The sequence below is a fragment of the Poromitra crassiceps genome (assembly GCF_964638095.1).
Source record: "Poromitra crassiceps genome assembly, chromosome: 3".
NCBI lineage: Eukaryota > Metazoa > Chordata > Actinopteri > Beryciformes > Melamphaidae > Poromitra > Poromitra crassiceps.
Genome location: NC_139625.1, coordinates 81,016,781 through 81,036,725, shown reverse-complemented (window position 1 = coordinate 81,036,725; position 19,945 = coordinate 81,016,781). Strand labels below are relative to the sequence as shown.

Here is a 19,945-nt window from a genome sequence, read left to right as displayed (position 1 = left end):
GAAATAGGGACTGGGCTACCCAAGGCCATGAGAACAGCATTTGTGAGTTCTTCAATTGAACAGTTTCCTCCATTAGTAATTTGATCAAGGCTATCTGGCAGCTGATCTTAGAAATAGGTCCCAGTTTAGATGCATTTTTCCTCAAAAATGAAAATGAGATGAAACACTTGATATGATCAGAAGTGCGGTGTTTCGGTTTAGTCTGGTTGTTCATTGTTTTGTCAAATTCTGTCAACGTGCAACATTTTCACTAGTTCAGAACGGACTCTAGGGAAAAAAATCCTTTCCCCATAACCTTCAAAAATGGCCAAAGTCAACTACGAACGCTCCACACAAAGAAAGCAGAATCAACAATATCAACTGAAGGCCACATTGAGGTTATTGAACAAGAACTTCTTGAAATTTAGCAAGTTAGCAACTCCTGGTAATATGATTTAGGTCAGTGGTAATATCACTATCAGTAGTGTCAGGTGTCTCTATTCTACCAAAGCAGCTCTGGAGGCAGGGCAGGGAAGAAGGCTGACAAAGGTTTCAAAGTTCATGGAAAAAGACTCATAAATAATACTGGACTACACACTAATACTGGACTACAAACTTGGGATCTACAAGTAGCCGTGGTCAAGTCTGAGCCGATGCCTGTGGTGGAAGTTTGCCAGCCTGTCGGTCCGTGTGAAGTCTCTGGTGGCAGGTCTTCTTCTCCTGCCTTTTCACTCAGCGGACAAAAAGGATGAGGTCAGGTGGTTGTTAGGGCTGGGGAATCGGACCGAAATAACCCAGTACCAAGTACAGTATTGGAACATCTCCGGTCAAACGATACCTGCATTCGATCCTTTTTGTACACAGAGCTAGAAAATGTGACTAATTGTATGGTTTTGCTCGCAGCCAATCACCGCAAGCGTTCTTGAATTTGAATGCGACATGTGATTGGCCCACTATACTGCATCAGCAACACCCCATACCATCCTTGGTGGTTGAGTATGTGACAGAGCTGGCAGTTCAGCATCCCCGAGATGCCACCAAAGCGTTATCAAATGAAGAACTCTAATTGGCATCGGAATTGATTTAAGGGGTAGCGGTATTGGTACTGGTATCGTGATTTTTTTTAAACACTACCCAGCCCTAGTGGTTGTTCAAGCCTGCTAATGCCACTGTGGCCACTGCAGCGATGGCTGGCAGGTCCAGAGGTCAGTGTGTTGGAGGGGGAGGGGTTTGGGGGGGAAGGGGGTCAGACCCTTGTGTGGTGACAGCTGTGGGACGTCCCGGAGCCAGCCGCCCCCGACGGCGGGGAGGGGTCGTTGTCGCTCTCGTGGTTCTGCTCCTCCTTGTGGAGGCCCAGGCTGATGTGGCTCTGCAGGGCGGCCGGGGTCAACCACTCCTTTGGCAGGCAGCTCTGCAGGAAGGGGATGCAGGAGCTGAAGTACGCCAGTCTGTTGACCCAGCGAGGGATTTCCTGTCCACACAGTAGCTGAAAAGAAAAAGATGCTATGATTAAAGTAGAGTTGGGACAATATATTGGAATTCAATATATTGCAATACAAAAATGTGACAATATGTGTCGTGGGGCTGAAAACTGAATCGCGATATTAGGTCAATTTTATTCTGCTGTAGTAATCACAAATGAAATGCTTGACCATCACAGTTTCACAAGCTCTCCATCCAAATGATATTCTTTGCACTTTGTAATGACATCTTACTATGATTATTGGAGAGCTGTCTGTTTGTTTGTCTGTTTGTTTGCAAGGCACACCGGTGCTCCAATCGCCTCCCAAAATTGCCAAAACACTTTTCAGTGGTCTGGAATGAATCTGGTGTCATAAAAAGGGAAAAGAATCCAGCCACTGGGGGCACTATACAATGATATAATGTCATTGATGTCACTCAAGTCACGTCACTGATGACATTGTGGTGGCCCAGAATAGCTGTCTCAGTCATAAGGTCCCTAGGTTATAATTAGAGTATGATATCTTCTGTCATAAGGCGTGTAATGATATGAAGGCCTATTCTATTAATAAAGTTTGTCACAGTGAGATATCAAGGCCTTATTAATTTCACCAATAAGATGAAAGTTGCAGCAGGATTGAGCCAATTCTGGGATAGGAGGAGTTGCCTATTAGATCTGTATAAAAATGTGTGAAACATATCTCTGTTCCTAGTGTTCACTATCGCCGCAGCTGGACTGGCCTCCTGTCAAAAGAATCTGTAGCTATTAATATAATCTAAAAGGGAGCAAGGGGGCAATGTTTGTCTGTTTCAATTGATATAGGGACAAACAAGGTGAAAGGATCTTCCTCCCAAGAATTCCTCACCATGACAGAAATAATGAGCTTCCATTCACTGGGACTGTAAATTCATGTAAATTCCCTGCACATTTAATGCCTATTTAACTTATTAGCCTGTAAAATTCATGTACATTCAATGTAAACTCTTATTTAACTCCGACTGTAAATTCAACGTGAATTCATATTTATCATCCACAGAACACTTCACCACTCATGTACATATTGTATTACTTGATTTGATTGCACTTGCAACTTTGTGATTGTCTTTAGTTATCTTCCTACTTCTTCTCTCTGTATATTGATGTGACCGCTACGCTGCATACAGACACTAAGACAAATTCCTTGTATGTAACTTGCATACTGTGGTAATAAAAGTGATTCTGATTCTGATTCTGATTTAGATGGCAGTTCCCAATCAGATTGGCATTCTCAATTACCATCAACAAAGGTCAAGGCCAAGAGACTGACCGAGTTGGCATCGACCTACCTTCGGCATCTACCTACCTACCTACCTTCGGCTAAACACGGGGCCAAATGTTTCCAGGAATATTCCGGGATTGTGCAAGTGTGAAAGCTTTCTTAGCCTGGGGCTAGCAGCTCCCTGAGCCCCAGGCTAACCCCGGCTAAATGTAGTAGTGTGAAAAGCCCTTTTCATTCCAGAAGGGAAATAATAAATTGCATGAGAGAAGCTCCTCCCCTTAGACTGACCTCAGACAGTGAGGAGGAGAAGTGGTTGCAGTTTTTATGCATTAGATGGTAGGCATTGCCCTTGAACTCTTTGCCTAGTTCCTCCATGATTTGATCGATGTCCTCCGCTGTAAAGTCTGTGGTACCCAGAGCAATGGCCTCCCTGTGTGAGGGCAGAGAAAGCCAGTCATCAGTGGGCCTATTCCTATTGACATGTAGCAACATCAGAGCGCATTGTGTTGACACACACTCACTTGAATTTGAATGTCTCTCCTAGCTCAGCAGCGTTCCCAGGGTTGATTTCAAAGATGCCACTGAACGGGTATGGATGTCCTCCATATGCAAATTCTGCATGGCAGAGGACAAAGATGCACAATACAGGTGAACTCGTTCAAACTAAACAATTGTAATTACAGAAAAGAACGTAATGAATCGTTGCCACACTGTACTTATGTCATTAGGCCTGACTAATTACAGTCCTCGCGTCCCTGTATTCACACAACAGTATGCTGGAAAGCAGTAAGGAGCACTAGGGACACAGTATAATGGATAGGGTCCCTTTACGGTTAGCAATTGAAGATCCCTGTTGTTAAAGAGCATTTATTTAGCTGCAGTAGGAACTGTTAACTTTGTGAATCTAGCCTGTTACAGTCTGTGGTGTTTGAGCAAGCAATCAAGCTGTTAATGAGTAACAACTAGTGAAGGAGAGAGAGCGCAGCGAAACAAACACTTTTTTACCACATGTTTAAACAAATGTGGTGAGATATCGCTATTGTCACGTGACCTTCTGACTCCAATTTTGTTGATTTTCAAATTGTGATGACCCTCCCACTCCCCTGGCTCTGTCTTGCAGGAGGAGCCTGGTGGTTGGGGTCATTAGGCTGATTGAGTACACCTGGGCCCAGTGTACTTCAGTGTCTCTCTCCCTCCTCACCTGTGTGCACCTTTTTGTTCTGTTCTTTTGCTTTGTAGTAGTTTGTGATGTTTAGACCTTAGTTATAGGTCATCAATTTGTGTTTAAATTCTTATTCTGGCATGTGTGACTCCCTCCTTCACCATACTAAGGACGGTTTGTCTTAACCCATTGATACCTGATGCAGCATTTGCGTGTATATCCCTCATTTGTGTGCGTATCCCTTTAAGACCGCGAACCGCGTTAATGCGGTTCGCGGTCTTAAAGGGATACACACACAAATGCTGCATCAGGTATCAATGGGTTAATGGTCCCATGCAGCCCTGAAGCCTGAATGAAGTGTTTGTTTCCTGCTTTGTCTCCTGTGATCTTCTTCTCTTCCTCTTAAACTGCTACCTAGATTAGGGCTGCTCGATTATGGTAAAAAATCATAATCATGATTTATTTCTGACTGATATTGTGATCATGATTATTTAAAGCGATTACTCATTGACTTTAGCAACATCATGACTTTATTGAACTTGAAAAAACTTATTTTTAATACTGGATTTCTTTCAACTTTAAATATAATTGAACTGAAAAACAAAGAAATAAATGAAAGTAAAAGAAGATAGATATATTATATAAACAATTGTTTTATCTCGATTATCTTGTTTTCATAATTGTGGGAAGCCAAAATTGGAATTGAGATTAAAATCTTTGGAGAGCTGCTTGTTTGTCCGGAGAGCCGTCTGTCTGTTCGGAGTTTCAAGGCGCACCGTTGATCGCCTCTAAAATTTGCCAAACAATATTCAGGGGGCTTGAATTAATCTGGTGCAAAAAAAAAGTATGTCCCCACGGGGAGCAGTACAGCAATATTTTATGTTTTTAGGCCTTTTATGTTTTGCTTGCTGTTGGTCTGTCTTGCAGGACTCTGTTGTTATAGCTGGGCGGGGCTTTAGGCTGATTGAGTGTTGTTATAGCTGGGCGGGGCTTTAGGCTGATGGAGTGTACTGTACTCAGCCTGCAGACCATTCAGTATCGCTCTCCCTCCTCACTGTTCCACCTTTTCTATTCTTTTGTTTAATGTGTCATCTAGTTGTTTTCCCTTCGTTTTAGTTCATAAATAAATTGCTGTTTTAACTTTGACTTTGATGTATCACTCCCTTCTTTGTTCCAGCCTAGAGCCGGGTTGTAACAAAATGAAGGATCGCATCATCCCCTGGCCTATGGGTTGAGAAAACACTCCCACCTCTTGGTCTGACAGTATGACACCACTTCAGTGGATAGTGAAAATATGTGATAGTCAAGCTAAAAACAAGGCTGTTTTTCTGTGTTCTTGTAAAGACATTTTGTCACCAGATTTGTGCGGTCATTATGAGAAATATGTTGCAAATGCAATATATTTATGCTGGATTTCAAAGGAGGTGCCAATTCCTACCTTAGTAAACAGCATTTTTGCTGTCATCATATTTCTCTGTGCACAGACGCAATATTTCTGGCTGCAAGGACATCATGGAATTCCCATTGATCTAGTTTCATGCTGGCTTCTAATTCTCTCTCTCTCTCTCTCTCTCTCTCTCTCTCTCGCGCTCTCTCTCTCTCTCTCTCTCTCTTTTTCTCTCACATACACAGTGACTCAAGCCAGAGAAAAGGGCTCATTTGATCAAGAATAAAAGACCATATTCCATCTAAAGACCAGTTCCTCTTCATGTCTGTGGGGGGAAAAAGCCATGTGGCTTGAGATCAGATATGATAGACTGGGTCAGAGTGCAGCCTGCTGGGAACCAGCTCTGAGAAACTGTAATTTGACCCCGAGGACAGAAAGACAACTCCATCTTACCTCGTCCATAAATCTCAATGCCTGAGTGGAAGACGCCAATACCCAGATTGGAGGTATACTCGTTTATCCAGTACTGCAAAGAGGAAGAGAGGAAGAGAGTGTTACTCTGTCTTGCTTTGTATCCTTGCTAAATACATTACAGGAGGCAGGAGATGAGACGAGATGATTGCTGTGACTTCTAGGGCTGCATGAGATTTCCTGAAGAGATAATCAGATGTTATGATCATGATTATTCATCAGTATTATTAGTGTTAGAGGAATATTATGGGGAACACAATTATTTTACTGCACTTATATCGTCCTCTTGACTATTTTCACCTTCAGTGGATATTCTAGGTTAAATTAAGTGTTTAAGGTTTGCCAATATGCCAAAATTATATGATTATTAAATGCAGAGAATGATTAAAATTAGAATAAAATACACAACTAATTGGCAAGTCCTAGTGACTTTGTAGTCAAATGAAACACTCATAAATCACCAGCAGTGGTTGTTGCCCTTTCCGGCTTCATCAAACATCACAACATTTCTGCATTTGAATGAACCATCTGAAGTTGAATAATGGAATTTTATATATATATATACACACACACACACACACACACACACACACACACACACACACACACACACACACACATATATATATATATATATATATATATATATTAGGGATGTCACGATACACTCAGTTCACGATACGATACACGATATTGGGTTCACGATAACGATACGATACAATATTTTAACAATCTTTTTTTGCGATCGATTTGTAAGTTGAGGAGGCATCCTCCACTCTAATTTGATTAATTTCACCATTTTCATCCTCCGTGTCTGTAACGTCCCTCGTCTGTTCAAACAAAGCAATGAAAAGGAGAGCGAGCATGCAATCAGATGCAGATCAGTGCCACCATGTTCAGCTTCTTTTTCTCGCGATATGAGATTTCATCTCAACGATACATATTGTCACGTTTTGATATCGCGATATATTGTGACACACACACACACACACACACACACACACACACACACATATATATATATATATATATATATATATATATATATATATATATATATATATATATATATATATATTAGGGATGTCACAATACACTCAGTTCACGATACGATACGATACACGATATTGGGTTCACGATAACGATACGATACGATATTTTAACAATCTTTTTTTGCGATCGATTTGTAAGTTGAGGAGGCATCCTCCACTCTAATTTGAGTAATTTCACCATTTTCATCCTCCGTGTCTGTAACGTCCCTCATCTGTTCAAACAAAGCAATGAAAAGGAGAGCGAGCATGCAATCAGATGCAGATCAGTGCCACCATGTTCAGCTTCTTTTTCTCGCGATATGAGATTTCATCTCAACGATACATATTGTGACGTTTTGATATTGCGATATATTGTGACACACACACACACATCAGTACCCTCTGTGGAGACACTGGTATATGTCGCTCTTATGAACACTGCACTATTTATTTGGATATTGCTTTTTCCCTACTGTCTGTAGGGATTCTTTTTAGTGTTGTATGTCTTTTTATATGGACCTTGAGTCTGGAATAAAGTTTTGATTGATTGATTGATTGATTGATTGGTTGATTGATTGATTGATTGATTGATTGATTGGTTGATTGATTGATTGATTGATTGATTGATCGATGACTGTCTTATTATCAGCCTGCGTTGGGCAGAGGGCAGGGCCAGGGGAAACACCCTGCACTAGTCTTCAATCCTCTAATTTAGAGGAGTCTCCACCTGACTTGCATGTCTTTGGGGTGTGAGAGGAAATCCAGGCCAACAACATGCAAACTGTGTACAGAAAGCACTGAGGAATGGACCTCAAGCCCTTCTTGCTGTGAGATGACACTCGTGACGGAGCAGACCACTGAGCCACCCCGCCACACTTTAACAGCACATAGCCTCTTAGGCCCCGCCCCCCTCTGAGGCCCCGCCCCCTCTGAGGCCCCGCCCCCCCTCTGAGGCTGCTGTCCCCTTGCAGACACCCCCGAGGAAACGTGCTCAAAGCTCTCCACACGCCCCCAGTTGTCCCCTATAAATAATAGAACACATTTCCCGGCTGGGAGTGATCCAGTAAAAGCATATCCAGCACACTTTATGTCATCAAAGTCTTCTCATGTTACTGCAGTGACCTTCACCCTGTTGGCTGTCTGACCTCTGACAAAGCAAGCATTGGCTGATATAAATCATATCTCTACAACACTGTGCCTCCCCCCCCCCCCCCCGGCACCGCTCTAACCATCCATGCAGTCTCCAGCAGCAATCTCCTGGCTATGCAGATATGCCATCATGCACACACCACTGTCCCCTCTCATTGACTTCACATTGAAGACCATCAACTCCTCATTATCACCATCATCTCTCTGCAGATCACTCAGACTCCGCTGACTCGGTTTGATTCCCAGCAATGTATTTAAATATAGAGAGACAAAGTGAACGTCACTAAATGCTTCAGCATTGTACCAGAGATTTTCTTCCGCAATTTATTTTCCCATAGACATTTTGTAAAATGCTTATAAAAAATAGTTTTACTTGGTCAAACCAAACGGTTCAGCTATATTTAGAATCGGACAGACCATAGAACATTTCACTCGGACCAAAACGTAAAAAAAAACATCTAAAAAATATTTTCTTTAAACCCGCTTTTTTTAAACGTTTTCGTCAGAGTGAAATGTTACGCGATCTCTCCTGTTTCTAAATATATCTGTACCATTTGGTTTGAACAAGTAAAACTCTTTTTATAAGCATTTTACGAAATGTCTATGGGGAAAATAAATGGCGAATGAAAATCTCTGAAGCAGGAAGTGAGGTTCCACTTTGGCTCTCTATTAAGGCCGACTTGGACTCTCCCTGCCCCCTGCCGCCATCATCACTCCCTCTCCCCCAACCTCTGCATGACCCGCTAAGTCCCAGCAGCACAGCAGAGCACAGCAGAGCCACACTGCAACTGAATCAGACTCAGGTGGTCTTCTGTGAGACAGCTGGAAGACATCAGACTCAGGTGGTCTTCTGTGAGACAGCTGGAAGACATCAGGGGAGAGTGGAGTGTCCAAATGATACCTGGCCACAACACAGTCTCAATTTATGAGAACACATCTGCATCACTGTTGTTCTGTTGTATTCATATCATTTGTAAGTAAGCATTAGCTAACTCCGGCATATTTACATGTTTTCGTATATAGAGGCTTCTGTATTTCTGAACATGTCCATTAATGTGCATTGTCCCGTCACAATAAACCAATAAAGTAAAGTAAAGTAAAGTATGGAGTGAACTGATTTATATCATTTGTCTAAGTATGGAGTGAACTGATTAACTGACGCCTCTTGAAAGCCAAAAGATGAGAACAGTTTGAAGTGATGCATTTCCCAAAATATATAAGTTCAACTGAAGTATCAAACATTTGAAGAGTTCACTATATTATGCTGCTTCCATTCTGTGAGAGTGTTACCATAAATCAACCAAGGGCTTTCGTTAAAATATAAAACTGTCTTTGTTTTATGCAGCAGTTTTATAAGAGCAGGAGTCACTAGTTTCAAATGGTGGGTGTGAGGGTGTGTCATTTTGGAACTAAAGTATTCTACTTATGAATACATCGTAAAATATCAATATAAAAATGCTGAAAAAGGAGGGATTCTGAGGATTTGGAGCAACATGTTGTGTAATATTCACACGGGATGTCGTGCAGCAGTCAGGCAGTGGGCTCACATCTGAATGAGGACCCTTGTCCCCTTGCTGGTTTGTGTGCGTGTGTGTGTGTGTGTGTGTGTGTGTGTGTGTGTGTGCGTGTGTGTGTGTGTGTGTGTGTGTGTGCATCATGTGAGACCAGCTGTAGGCACAGTGACAGAGGTCAGGGGGGTGGAGGGAGGCCTGTGGTCAGATAGGGCACTATTTTACAAGCCGACTTGATTTTCTGAACACAAGAACAGACCTAAACAAAGTCTGGTCGAGCAGATCAACTAGAATTTTGCTGCACAACACAAGCTGCCCTCACACCTGAAAGTGTGAAGCGGATGGGGATACAAACTATTCAACCTCTGCTTGGTATATTGCAGCAGATTTCTGTTTTGTTCCTGCTTCGAGATGCGTGTCATTTTGCTTCCCCAAATGCCAGGTAGGTGTGTGAAGGCACAGTGTTGCCTCTCATATGCGTGTCCAATTGGGCTCTTTCAAACATCAAAATAGCAGGGAAGGAACAAACAGGTGTCTAGTGCAGTTGTTAACTCTAGGGGTGCGTTCACTTGCTGTGCAGGTGTCTAGTGCAGCTGTTAACTCTAGGGGTGCGTTCACTTGCTGTGCAGGTGTCTAGTGCAGCTGCTAACTCTAGGGGTGCGTTCACTTGCTGTGCAGGTGTCTAGTGCAGCTGTTAACTCGAGGGGTGCGTTCACTTGCTGTGCAGGTGTCTAGTGCAGCTGTTAACTCGAGGGGTGCGTTCACTTGCTGTGCAGGTGTCTAGTGCAGCTGCTAACTCTAGGGGTGCGTTCACTTGCTGTGCAGGTGTCTAGTGCAGCTGTTAACTCGAGGGGTGCGTTCACTTGCTGTGCAGGTGTCTAGTGCAGCTGTTAACTCTAGGGGTGCGTTCACTTGCTGTGCAGGTGTCTAGTGCAGCTGTTAACTCTAGGGGTGCGTTCACTTGCTGTGCAGGTGTCTAGTGCAGCTGTTAACTCTAGGGGTGCGTTCACTTGCTGTGCATGTGTCTAGTGCAGCTGCTAACTCTAGGGGTGCGTTCACTTGCTGTGCATGTGTCTAGTGCAGCTGTTAACTCTAGGGGTGCGTTCACTTGCTGTGCATGTGTCTAGTGCAGCTGTTAACTCTAGGGGTGCGTTCACTTGGTGTGCAGGTGTCTAGTGCAGCTGTTAACTCTAGGGGTGCGTTCACTTGCTGTGCAGGTGTCTAGTTTGCAATCATCTAATGTGGGAAATAGCCCACAGATAAAAAAAATAAACATTGTATGTAAAGTGCAGTGAAATGGACCGTGCCTTACCATATCATACACATTAAGGATGACAGGTTCACTGGCCATGGTTTAGTCCTGAGCTGGAAAGGCACACCTCCCACACTCGAGGTTATAAGGTTGTCAGCACCTCTTAACTCTATAGAATAGATCACATGATCACAGTGAGCTTCAGGAGTGAGATCTGAAGGGGTGGAGGAGGCCGTTCCATCCCCCTAGCAAGAGGGCGGGGGGATGTCCAAGACTGTCCGTGTCCGGGGAAATGTCCAAAGCAGTGGGAGGCAGGGAATAAACAGACAAGGAAGGGGGGGAAGACGAAGAAAAAAAAACAAGACGAGCGATCCGTCAAAGAACCATGGTGGAATAAAATCTGAAAAAAGTCAAATCTCGACAGAGCCCAGCGAGTTGCAGCACTTGACGCGGCACATCTAAAAAAAATAAAGGAATAGGAGAGATCTGTTGAATGGATGCTGACAGGCTTTGTGGTTGCAGAAAAACATAGAAACTCAGAATAGATCAGAAGCGGCCGGGGTGATAACTTGATCCGAAGCGGGCATCGGGCCTAGAAGTGCTGAAAGCTGAAGCGGGGATCGGCGATATCTCTCCTCCTCCTCTCCCTCCTCTCATCATGGGCGCCCGGCCACTAGCGATGGAGACGCCGGAGTGCGAGCCATTTTAGAGCGAATATGTTGCGGAGAAAACAAACAGGAGCGCAGATATGGAGGAAGATGATGATGGTGATGATGATGGTGGTGGTGGTGGTGCTGACACAATTACAGCTGATGAAGTCGGGTTCACGAGCATCTCCAGCTGGTGTTGTGGACGGTCCCGCATCCCACATCTTCAGTCGGGAGAGATCCTCGACATGGTATAGCCTACCTTGCACTCCAGTTTCTGTCTACTCAATCCTCTCGATTCCTACGTTAGGTGGTTTCCAGTTTTATTTCAGTCTTAAACCAGCCGTGATCCAGCCTGCGCTCCCCCGGCACAGCCTCTCTGTCTCTCGGTGTCCCTCTGTCCCCCTCTCGCTCTCTGATTGGCAGTGAAGCATTTGATTACATCATATCTGCCTCAGAGGCAAGTTGGCAACATCCTCCTCCAACAAACTGATCTGAGATGGGATTTATGAGACGTGGTGTGTGTGTGTGTGTGTGTGTGTGTGTGTGTGTGTGAGAGAGAGAAGTTAAAAGGACCCCCCTCCCCTTTTTTATTTTTTATTCACGACAGATTCTTCATTAAACCTTGTCTTTATTTCCCCTTTTGTGCTTTGCATTACTAAAAAATAAAAGCACATTTGATAAAGGGCATTTATTTTGAAAGTTATGACAGGAGTTCCCCTTATTAAATGTGGCAGGCTTGACAGACGGCTGGTAAAGCTGGCTTGTTTTGTTGATATCAAATATTTTTTATAGCCTTAAATATTCCTGCTCATAATGGATTATTTAACCAGGGAATATCATGCAACCATAATACACCCCTTAATTCTGGTGATTGCTGTAGGCTACAATTTAACAACACATCTAAGTTCCCAGCAAATCTATTATAAAAGCATACAAACTATTCCAACATGTTCTCATCAAGCAATTACAGTATTTAATACTGATTCTCACTGTTTTTTCTTCATGTACGAGTAAAGTCATAGGCACATTATGACATGCCGGGCCCCTGGGCCTGGATGCATAAAGGGCCCTGACAGCGCACATACACACAATTGAGGCCAGAATAATAACTAAGACATACATTCACCTGCATCTCAACAGGATTTACAGCGCAGCCACCTCAACTCTCAAAGCCAACAGCACAATAACAAGAAATAAACTCACCTGTATCTAACACAGGATTTACAGTGCAGGTACAATCAATTAAAGCCAAGAGCACAATAACCCTCTAATCATCCATAAACTTATGGAACACTTTGTCAAAAATAAAGGGTTGGGCCCTACTGTAACATCCTACACATCACATCCTACTGTAACATCCTACACATCCCCACACCAGCTGAATAAAACTGGTGCTGGACTAAAAGTGACTCAAAGTAAAGAAAGGAATGTCCGTCTGCATCAGTATTGTTTATTTATTTATTTAATAAATAATTAGCCTATTTAGTGTTTCGTAGCATACAGTTATTATAAAGTGTTCCTGACAAATATTGTTTCTCAGTAGTAATTAAGGCACTAATGAGAAATACACCAATGAGTGAAAAGTGTGACCACATGCCCTGCTCTCCCTTACATAAAACAATCTTATTTAACCATTCAACTTCCTGTGTAATGCCTTGTCACTACTGTATACAAGGTGACCATTAAGACACAGTCAGACCGTTTCTGGGTTGATTTGTCTTACCGCCTGGCTGTGTGCCAGGGTGAGACCTAGCCAACTGAAACTACAATATGGAGACTCTTGAGACATGAGTGTGTGTGTGTGTGCTATCTGTGCGCACAGGCAGGCAGTGTGTGTCATAATATCCCGAGGATGATAAGCAGATAGAGGAAGGAGAAGAGGCCCCAAAGTGTGACAACTCATTTATCAATCTCCTTTCTTTGTTACTTCTTCTCATCCACCCTTCCTCTTTCTAAATTCAACCCCTCTGCTTGAAACCCCCCCCCCCCTCCATTCATACTTGTCTCCTTTTCTTTTGCACCACAGGTTTCAAAATGTATTAAACATGGGTAATTTACAGCAGGGCGATGTGGTAATTTAGGACTTTTATCATGAGAGAGATAACGAGGAAGAGTGGAAGAGAAATACAAAGTGTATGGACTATGGAGACAAGATAGGTGGGTTTTTATCCTCATCTAGACTTGGACAACTATTTTGAATAGCATATCAGTGGTGGAAGGCTTACACCACTGATATGCTATTCAAAATAACTGTTCCCTGAAGGATCAGTTCGTCCCAGGCCTGGTCCTGTGAAGAGGCTCTGGGTTATGGGCCCGCTGAGGCTCGTTCGATAATACATCCCTGAGTGAAGTATAAAATATATACTAAAATGCCAAAACAAAGAGAATTCAACATGAATTTTAATAGGTGCTTGGACATCAAACACATAGTATTTGCATAATTTAGTGCTTCTGATCTGTTTTTCTTGGCATACTGTAAGTATACTTATTCACAATCCCTGTCAGCAGAGCAACAATGAAATGTATTTACAGAGACATGGAGCCACATAAAGTCAGAGACATTACATGATATATGACATGACAGGTATGCTGCGGACTGACAGAGAAGAACTATGGGCAAACACTCCCAGCATGCACAAAACCGTTAGTCGTCTGTTCTATGGCAATTACTGAATGACTTCCACAATGGCGGTTAGTGCAAAAAGTTGTTGACAGCAAGACATCATTCATGGTGAGCTCATAAACCTGTTATGTTTCACCAAAGGAACAATGCATTTCCCTTTGTATAACATAGACCAATATACACATGCGTCCCACAAGACAACAGACTCAGCAGAAGGTGTGACACAGGTGCACTGCAGTAGCATTGCCACTGGCAGAATGTGAAATTAGAGAATGGTTAAAAGGTTTGACTTCTTTTACGACAGACATGGTAACACGTCTTCTCAAAGAGCCTTTAGGTGTGATAAGAGAATCAAAAAGTAAACCGCTCTCACCATAAAACAATATAAGGCATGCTTTGTTTACATAAGATCAATTCAATGGTTCATTCTGAGTGACCATGTGACACTTTATACAATGATGTCCAAACTGAAAGCCATCCTGTTTGGCAAGTTGAGACTAATAGGCTTTAGATGAATTCGTTATTAGAACAGGGCGTTGACAGACTTAAACACAAAAACACAACAGGATGGATTTTCATTCTGATTATGACCAGGAGCAAAAAGAATATTGCTTAGAACAGACAAAAAAGGCACTCTAAAGTCCATTATGAAATACAAGTCCTTTCATTTACGTTAACTGCAGCCTTTTCCATCCCACAGCTCGATATAGGAAGAACAGCGTGCCATCGCTTCCACAGTTCTGCACAGAATGAAAACGCCACCCGACCATGTGAACCTCGACCACTTTGAGACAGAAAATACAGTTGAGTTCCCCCTCAAGACAGACCTGCCATTCAGCCGTGAAGGCAGAGAGGCCTACACGTGGCTGGACACAACACTGGCATTCAGTTGGCAAATGTGTCCAGAGACCCGGAAGCTCGTGAGTGAGTCTGACTTGACCCATTCATTTACCATTTAGCACTACTGCTGCGTACAACCTATTGAAGGCAGAGGAACTCGGCTCAGCCCAGCCAGCAGGGGGAATGTAATGCTCAACTCAGCCAGCAGGGGGAATGTAATGTGTACATCAGTCATACTCAACTTGTGGCTCCGGGGGCCAGATGCAGCACGTGATAGGGTGCCAAGTGGCCCCCCTGGCCATTTCCTAATTCACAATGAAAACTCTGAAGTTCAACTGAACTCCAGCTAAATTCTGAAATATCACCACCTGCTCATCACCCAGGTACTTAAATGTACTAACTTAACCTATCCTGTGTGCACAAAATTGTCAGACTAAACTCCGGCTGACACCCCAAATACCTACAATCCACTACAGAAAAATTTATATTCTTAATGTTTGTTTATTAACTGGCCCCTGGCCTCCTGTGATTTTGCAAAAGTGGCATCCGGGCAAAGCAAGTTGAGTATCCCTGGTGTACATCCTTCAAAGTTAGTGACATTTTGTAAAGGAGGGGCGGCGTTGGTGTCAAGCAGCTACAATTATCACACAATACACATTAACATGGAGAAACTCATCAGTGACATTAACACCTAGCAAAAATAAGGTCTACTTTTTTTGTAAGAGTTTGTTCCCTCTTCATTCTTTGGCCTTCAGCAAAGTTTTTTGGTCATAAAAATATACAGATAACGTCAGCATTGTTAAAAGTGTTTCCTAAGTTGTGGCTTGAACCGCATGTAAATGAATGCAAAGAACACAGCAGCTCCGGCTAGAGCAGCCAGTACTCCAAGAGGCGAGACAGAGGATTGGCCCTCGGGTCCTGAGCCTGTGGGTCCGTTCATGTGGGGCAACTGCAAAACACACAGATCAAAACAGAGTAGTAACATTAATGCTGCATCGGCAAGATTTCCAAGTAAAAGTTCACCCGTCTGATGAGCTGAAAACACACATCAGAGGAGTGTCCTACCTCTTTTAATGGGCTGGCAGGAAATCTCAGTGATGAACACACACATACACACATGCACACACACACACACACACACACACACACACACACACACACACACACACACACACACACACACACACACACACACACACACACACACAGTATATATATACACACACACACATATATATATATATATATATATATATATATATATATACACTTGTGTGTGTATGGATGCCCGGCCAAGCCAGAGGTGACACAGAACCTGCGAACCTGCGACCCTCGTGTTGGTAGGCAGGGAATCTACCGCTACACTACCCGTACGCCTGATTAATTAAAACTTAAGAACGAAACACAAAACTGTTTCTTCAAAAGCAGGGAGCGAGCACTCTGTCCAGAGGAAGCTGGACTCACCAACAACGATTGAATGTGCTGCCAAAAACTCTTTTTACCCCTCCAGCTCCACTTCCACCAGCAATAAAAACTCTTTTTACCCCTCCAGCTCCACTTCCACCAGCAATAAAAACTCTTTTTACCCCTCCAGCTCCACTTCCACCAGCAATAAAAACTCTTTTTACCCCTCCAGCTCCACTTCCACCAGCAATAAAAACTCTTTTTACCCCTCCAGCTCCACTTCCACCAGCAATAAAAACTCTTTTTACCCCTCCAGCTCCACTTCCACCAGCAATAAAAACTCTTTTTACCCCTCCAGCTCCACTTCCACCAGCAATAAAAACTCTTTTTACCCCTCCAGCTCCACTTCCACCAGCAATAAAAACTCTTTTTACCCCTCCAGCTCCACTTCCACCAGCAATAAAAACTCTTTTTACCCCTCCAGCTCCACTTCCACTAACAATAAGAAGACATCGGGTGGAGGAATGCACAATATACTCACATAACATTACATGATTTCTGGGTAATAAAGTTCTTCTCAAACAGTTGCTACTTGGGGATGGGGATGCCAAAGTACAAAGTTGCTTAGTACATCTTTACGAATTATAACAACTGTATTGTATTGCACTTTTCTTCACAAAATCAAACGTTTAGATATTAACGTGGATAGGTTTCATATCTACCTTCTGCTGAACACGGAGCTCCACGTCCTCCCCTGCGGTCCGAAACAGCTCGACCGCAGCGCTGTGCGTCCGATCCTCAAGTTTGACCCCATTAATCTGCACAACCCACACGACAAAGAAACTTTCACCAATTGATCATTCAATTCAATCAGTGGACAAGCAATGGAATAACACTTGCCAAGTGTGCAAATATCTTTGAAGTGGAGTCAATATTTACCGCCAGGATCTTGTGTCCCTCTTTGAGTCTCCCATCCAACCCTGCTGCTCCATCTTCTTTAATTTTGGACACATATATGCCACTGTCATTCATAACATACTGCTGGTCCACTCCCCCGACTATGTTGAACCCCAAGCCTGAGAAGTCAAACAGATAAACGGACAGTGAGAAGGTCTTAGAGTGAAAGACAGTAGAGATTGCATTGTTTGCTGTGGGTCAGTTTTAGAGTGAAAGACAGTAGAGATTGCATTGTTTGCTGTGGGTCAGTTTTAGAGTGAAAGACAGTAGAGATTGCATTGTTTGCTGTGGGTCAGTTTTAGAGTGAAAGACAGTAGAGATTGCATTGTTTGCTGTGGGTCAGTTTTAGAGTGAAAGACAGTAGAGATTGCATTGTTTGCTGTGGGTCAGTTTTAGAGTGAAAGACAGTAGAGATTGCATTGTTTGCTGTGGGTCAGTTTTAGAGTGAAAGACAGTAGAGATTGCATTGTTTGCTGTGGGTCAGTTTTAGAGTGAAAGACAGTAGAGATTGCATTGTTTGCTGTGGGTCAGTTTTAGAGTGAAAGACAGTAGAGATTGCATTGTTTGCTGTGGGTCAGTTTTAGAGTGAAAGACAGTAGAGATTGCATTGTTTGCTGTGGGTCAGTTTTAGAGTGAAAGACAGTAGAGATTGCATTGTTTGCTGTGGCAGAAGCGGCAGATTCCAACATAGTATTTTATCTCTCAGTGGATCAAAGTACAAGTTGAATTCCAACACAATACTGACATACTGAGGTCAATGGGGTGTAACCAAAGAGACACCAGTTTAATGTCACCAACCCCTCATGTAATAAAATATTACATAACAAACACCCATGCCAGGATTTAGCAGCCATTACTCTCTCACTTGTAATTAGGAAGCTAACGCTAATAATGATAATAATCCTGACTCTGCAGCGGCATTGATTTGGTGGAAATTGACAGCTGACAGGCCTAGCACTTTAGCAGTTGGAAAGTGTATAATGTCAGTTTGCTAATTTAGCAGATTTTTCCTTCCTTCACAGCCGGTTTCACAACACCCTCCTCCACTTTAGCAGACGATTACGCGCGGACAATGAAATGTGACGCGTTTATTTTTCAGACGCAATTTAGCTTCCTAGTTAGCTTCAGTGGGGCTCGTTAGCGTTGCGTTAATTGCTGTGCTACGTAGCCACAGTAGCTAGTCAGCAACAGTATTGGGATCATCTCTGCTAGCTAGCTGTGCCGTTTCCTTGAAAGTGCATTGCTTCTTACCTGCGGGTCCTCGCTTCAGTTTAATGTCCATGACCTTGGCTGCAGAGTGGTGCAGTGATCCATTCATCTTGTCAAGAGGCCTACTGATGTCAAAAGTGCCGTTTTTTGTGGAAGGGGGGGACAAACTATTTCTCTTAAGGTGAACTCATTCAGGACTTTCGATTCCTTCTTGCCTGCTTCCTTCCTATGCCTCTCTGGCACACAGTTGAACTGTGGATTTGTTTATGCTGCCCTCTAAGGGTCTCAGGCCGACATTTGAATCAGAAAGGAGCATGGATGCAAATGACAGCGTGATGCAAATGAGAGAATGAAGTTGCAACACCAACTTTGTCATGCTAAAGTTTTTTCTTGCTCAAGTTTTGTCCCAGGGACCCCACACCGAGATGCCTTTTGTTCTTTAATCTGGTTTAATGCCATAACTGTCTGTGTCGTAGTAGGCGGAATAACAGTTAAATCTCTGATATGAATTCTCTCATAGTCATAGTAGCATACGCGGATTATGACATGACGGGCCCCTGGGCCTGGATGCACAAGGGCCCCCCTCACAGTGCACATACGGCCAGAATAATTCAAACATACACTCACCTGCATCTCAACAGGATTTACAGCACAGCCACCTGAACTCTCAAAGCCAACAGCACAATAACAAGAAATAAACTCACTTGTAAGGTGATCAGACGTCCCAGATTTTCGGGGACAGTCCCCATTTTTGGGGACCTGTCCCCGGATGGAGCTGTCCCGGAAAATGTCCCAGATTTTCTACTCCTCATCCGTGGCCACAATTACTGTCTTTCAGAGGCTCTAGCAGGCTCATGTTTAAAGCTGTAGTGAAGCTACTACAGTAGCCTACAGATTACCCCCCACGGTTCGTCATGCAAGTGAACTGTGGATTAATTGCTAATTTAACCATAAGTGTGAAATACAGTTTAACTGCCACTGTGACTTTTTGAAAGTGTAACAATTAACGTTACCTACATCTCCATGCGTTGCAGTGAAACGACACAGATGCGTCACGTTACGTTCGGGAAGGAGAGGAGGGAGAGGGAGCGAGTGATTTAATTGAGTGACATCCCGTAGGCTGTGAAGTTTGAGCATTTCCAGTGGTGTTACTGGGAAATGGGCATGCTCGTCATCATTGAAATATATCACAAGATTGTGGTGTTTATGCACTCAAGGCTCGCTCCATAGGGTTCCATTGCTGTTTCCACCCGGAAACGCGGTTTGTTTACAAAAATGCTGCTTGGCTGATCCCTCGTATTGAATAACTAAGTAGCCTATTTAGTGTTTCGTAGTGTACAGTTATTATAAAGTGTTCCCCACAAATATTGTTTCTCAGTAGTAATTAAGGCACTAGTGAGAAATACACCAATGAGTGAAAAGTGTGACCACATGCCCTGCTCTCCCCTACATAAAACAATCTTATTTAACCATTTTGACTTCCTGTGTAATGCCTTGTCACTACTGTATTCAAGGTGACCATTAAGACACAGTCAGACACAGTTTCTGGGTTGATTTGTCTTACTGCCTGGTTATGTGCCAGGGTGAGACCTAGCCAACT

The 19,945-nt window shown here is 43.2% G+C and overlaps 1 protein-coding gene across 1 annotated transcript; it reads right to left on the bottom strand.

The window, feature by feature from the left end:
• Positions 1–1,225: 1,225 nt before the first annotated feature.
• Positions 1,226–18,554, bottom strand: LOC310773589 (deubiquitinase DESI2-like; the record flags this gene model as incomplete). Its single annotated transcript, XM_083633500.1, has 7 exons — positions 18,388–18,554; positions 17,119–17,255; positions 16,902–16,997; positions 5,702–5,774; positions 3,221–3,314; positions 2,988–3,129; positions 1,226–1,465 (listed from the first exon to the last, which is right to left on the bottom strand). Exons 1-7 carry the CDS (start codon positions 18,452–18,454, stop codon positions 1,226–1,228), a joined length of 849 nt encoding a protein of 282 aa, XP_083489626.1. The 5' UTR covers positions 18,455–18,554.
• Positions 18,555–19,945: the final 1,391 nt, after the last annotated feature.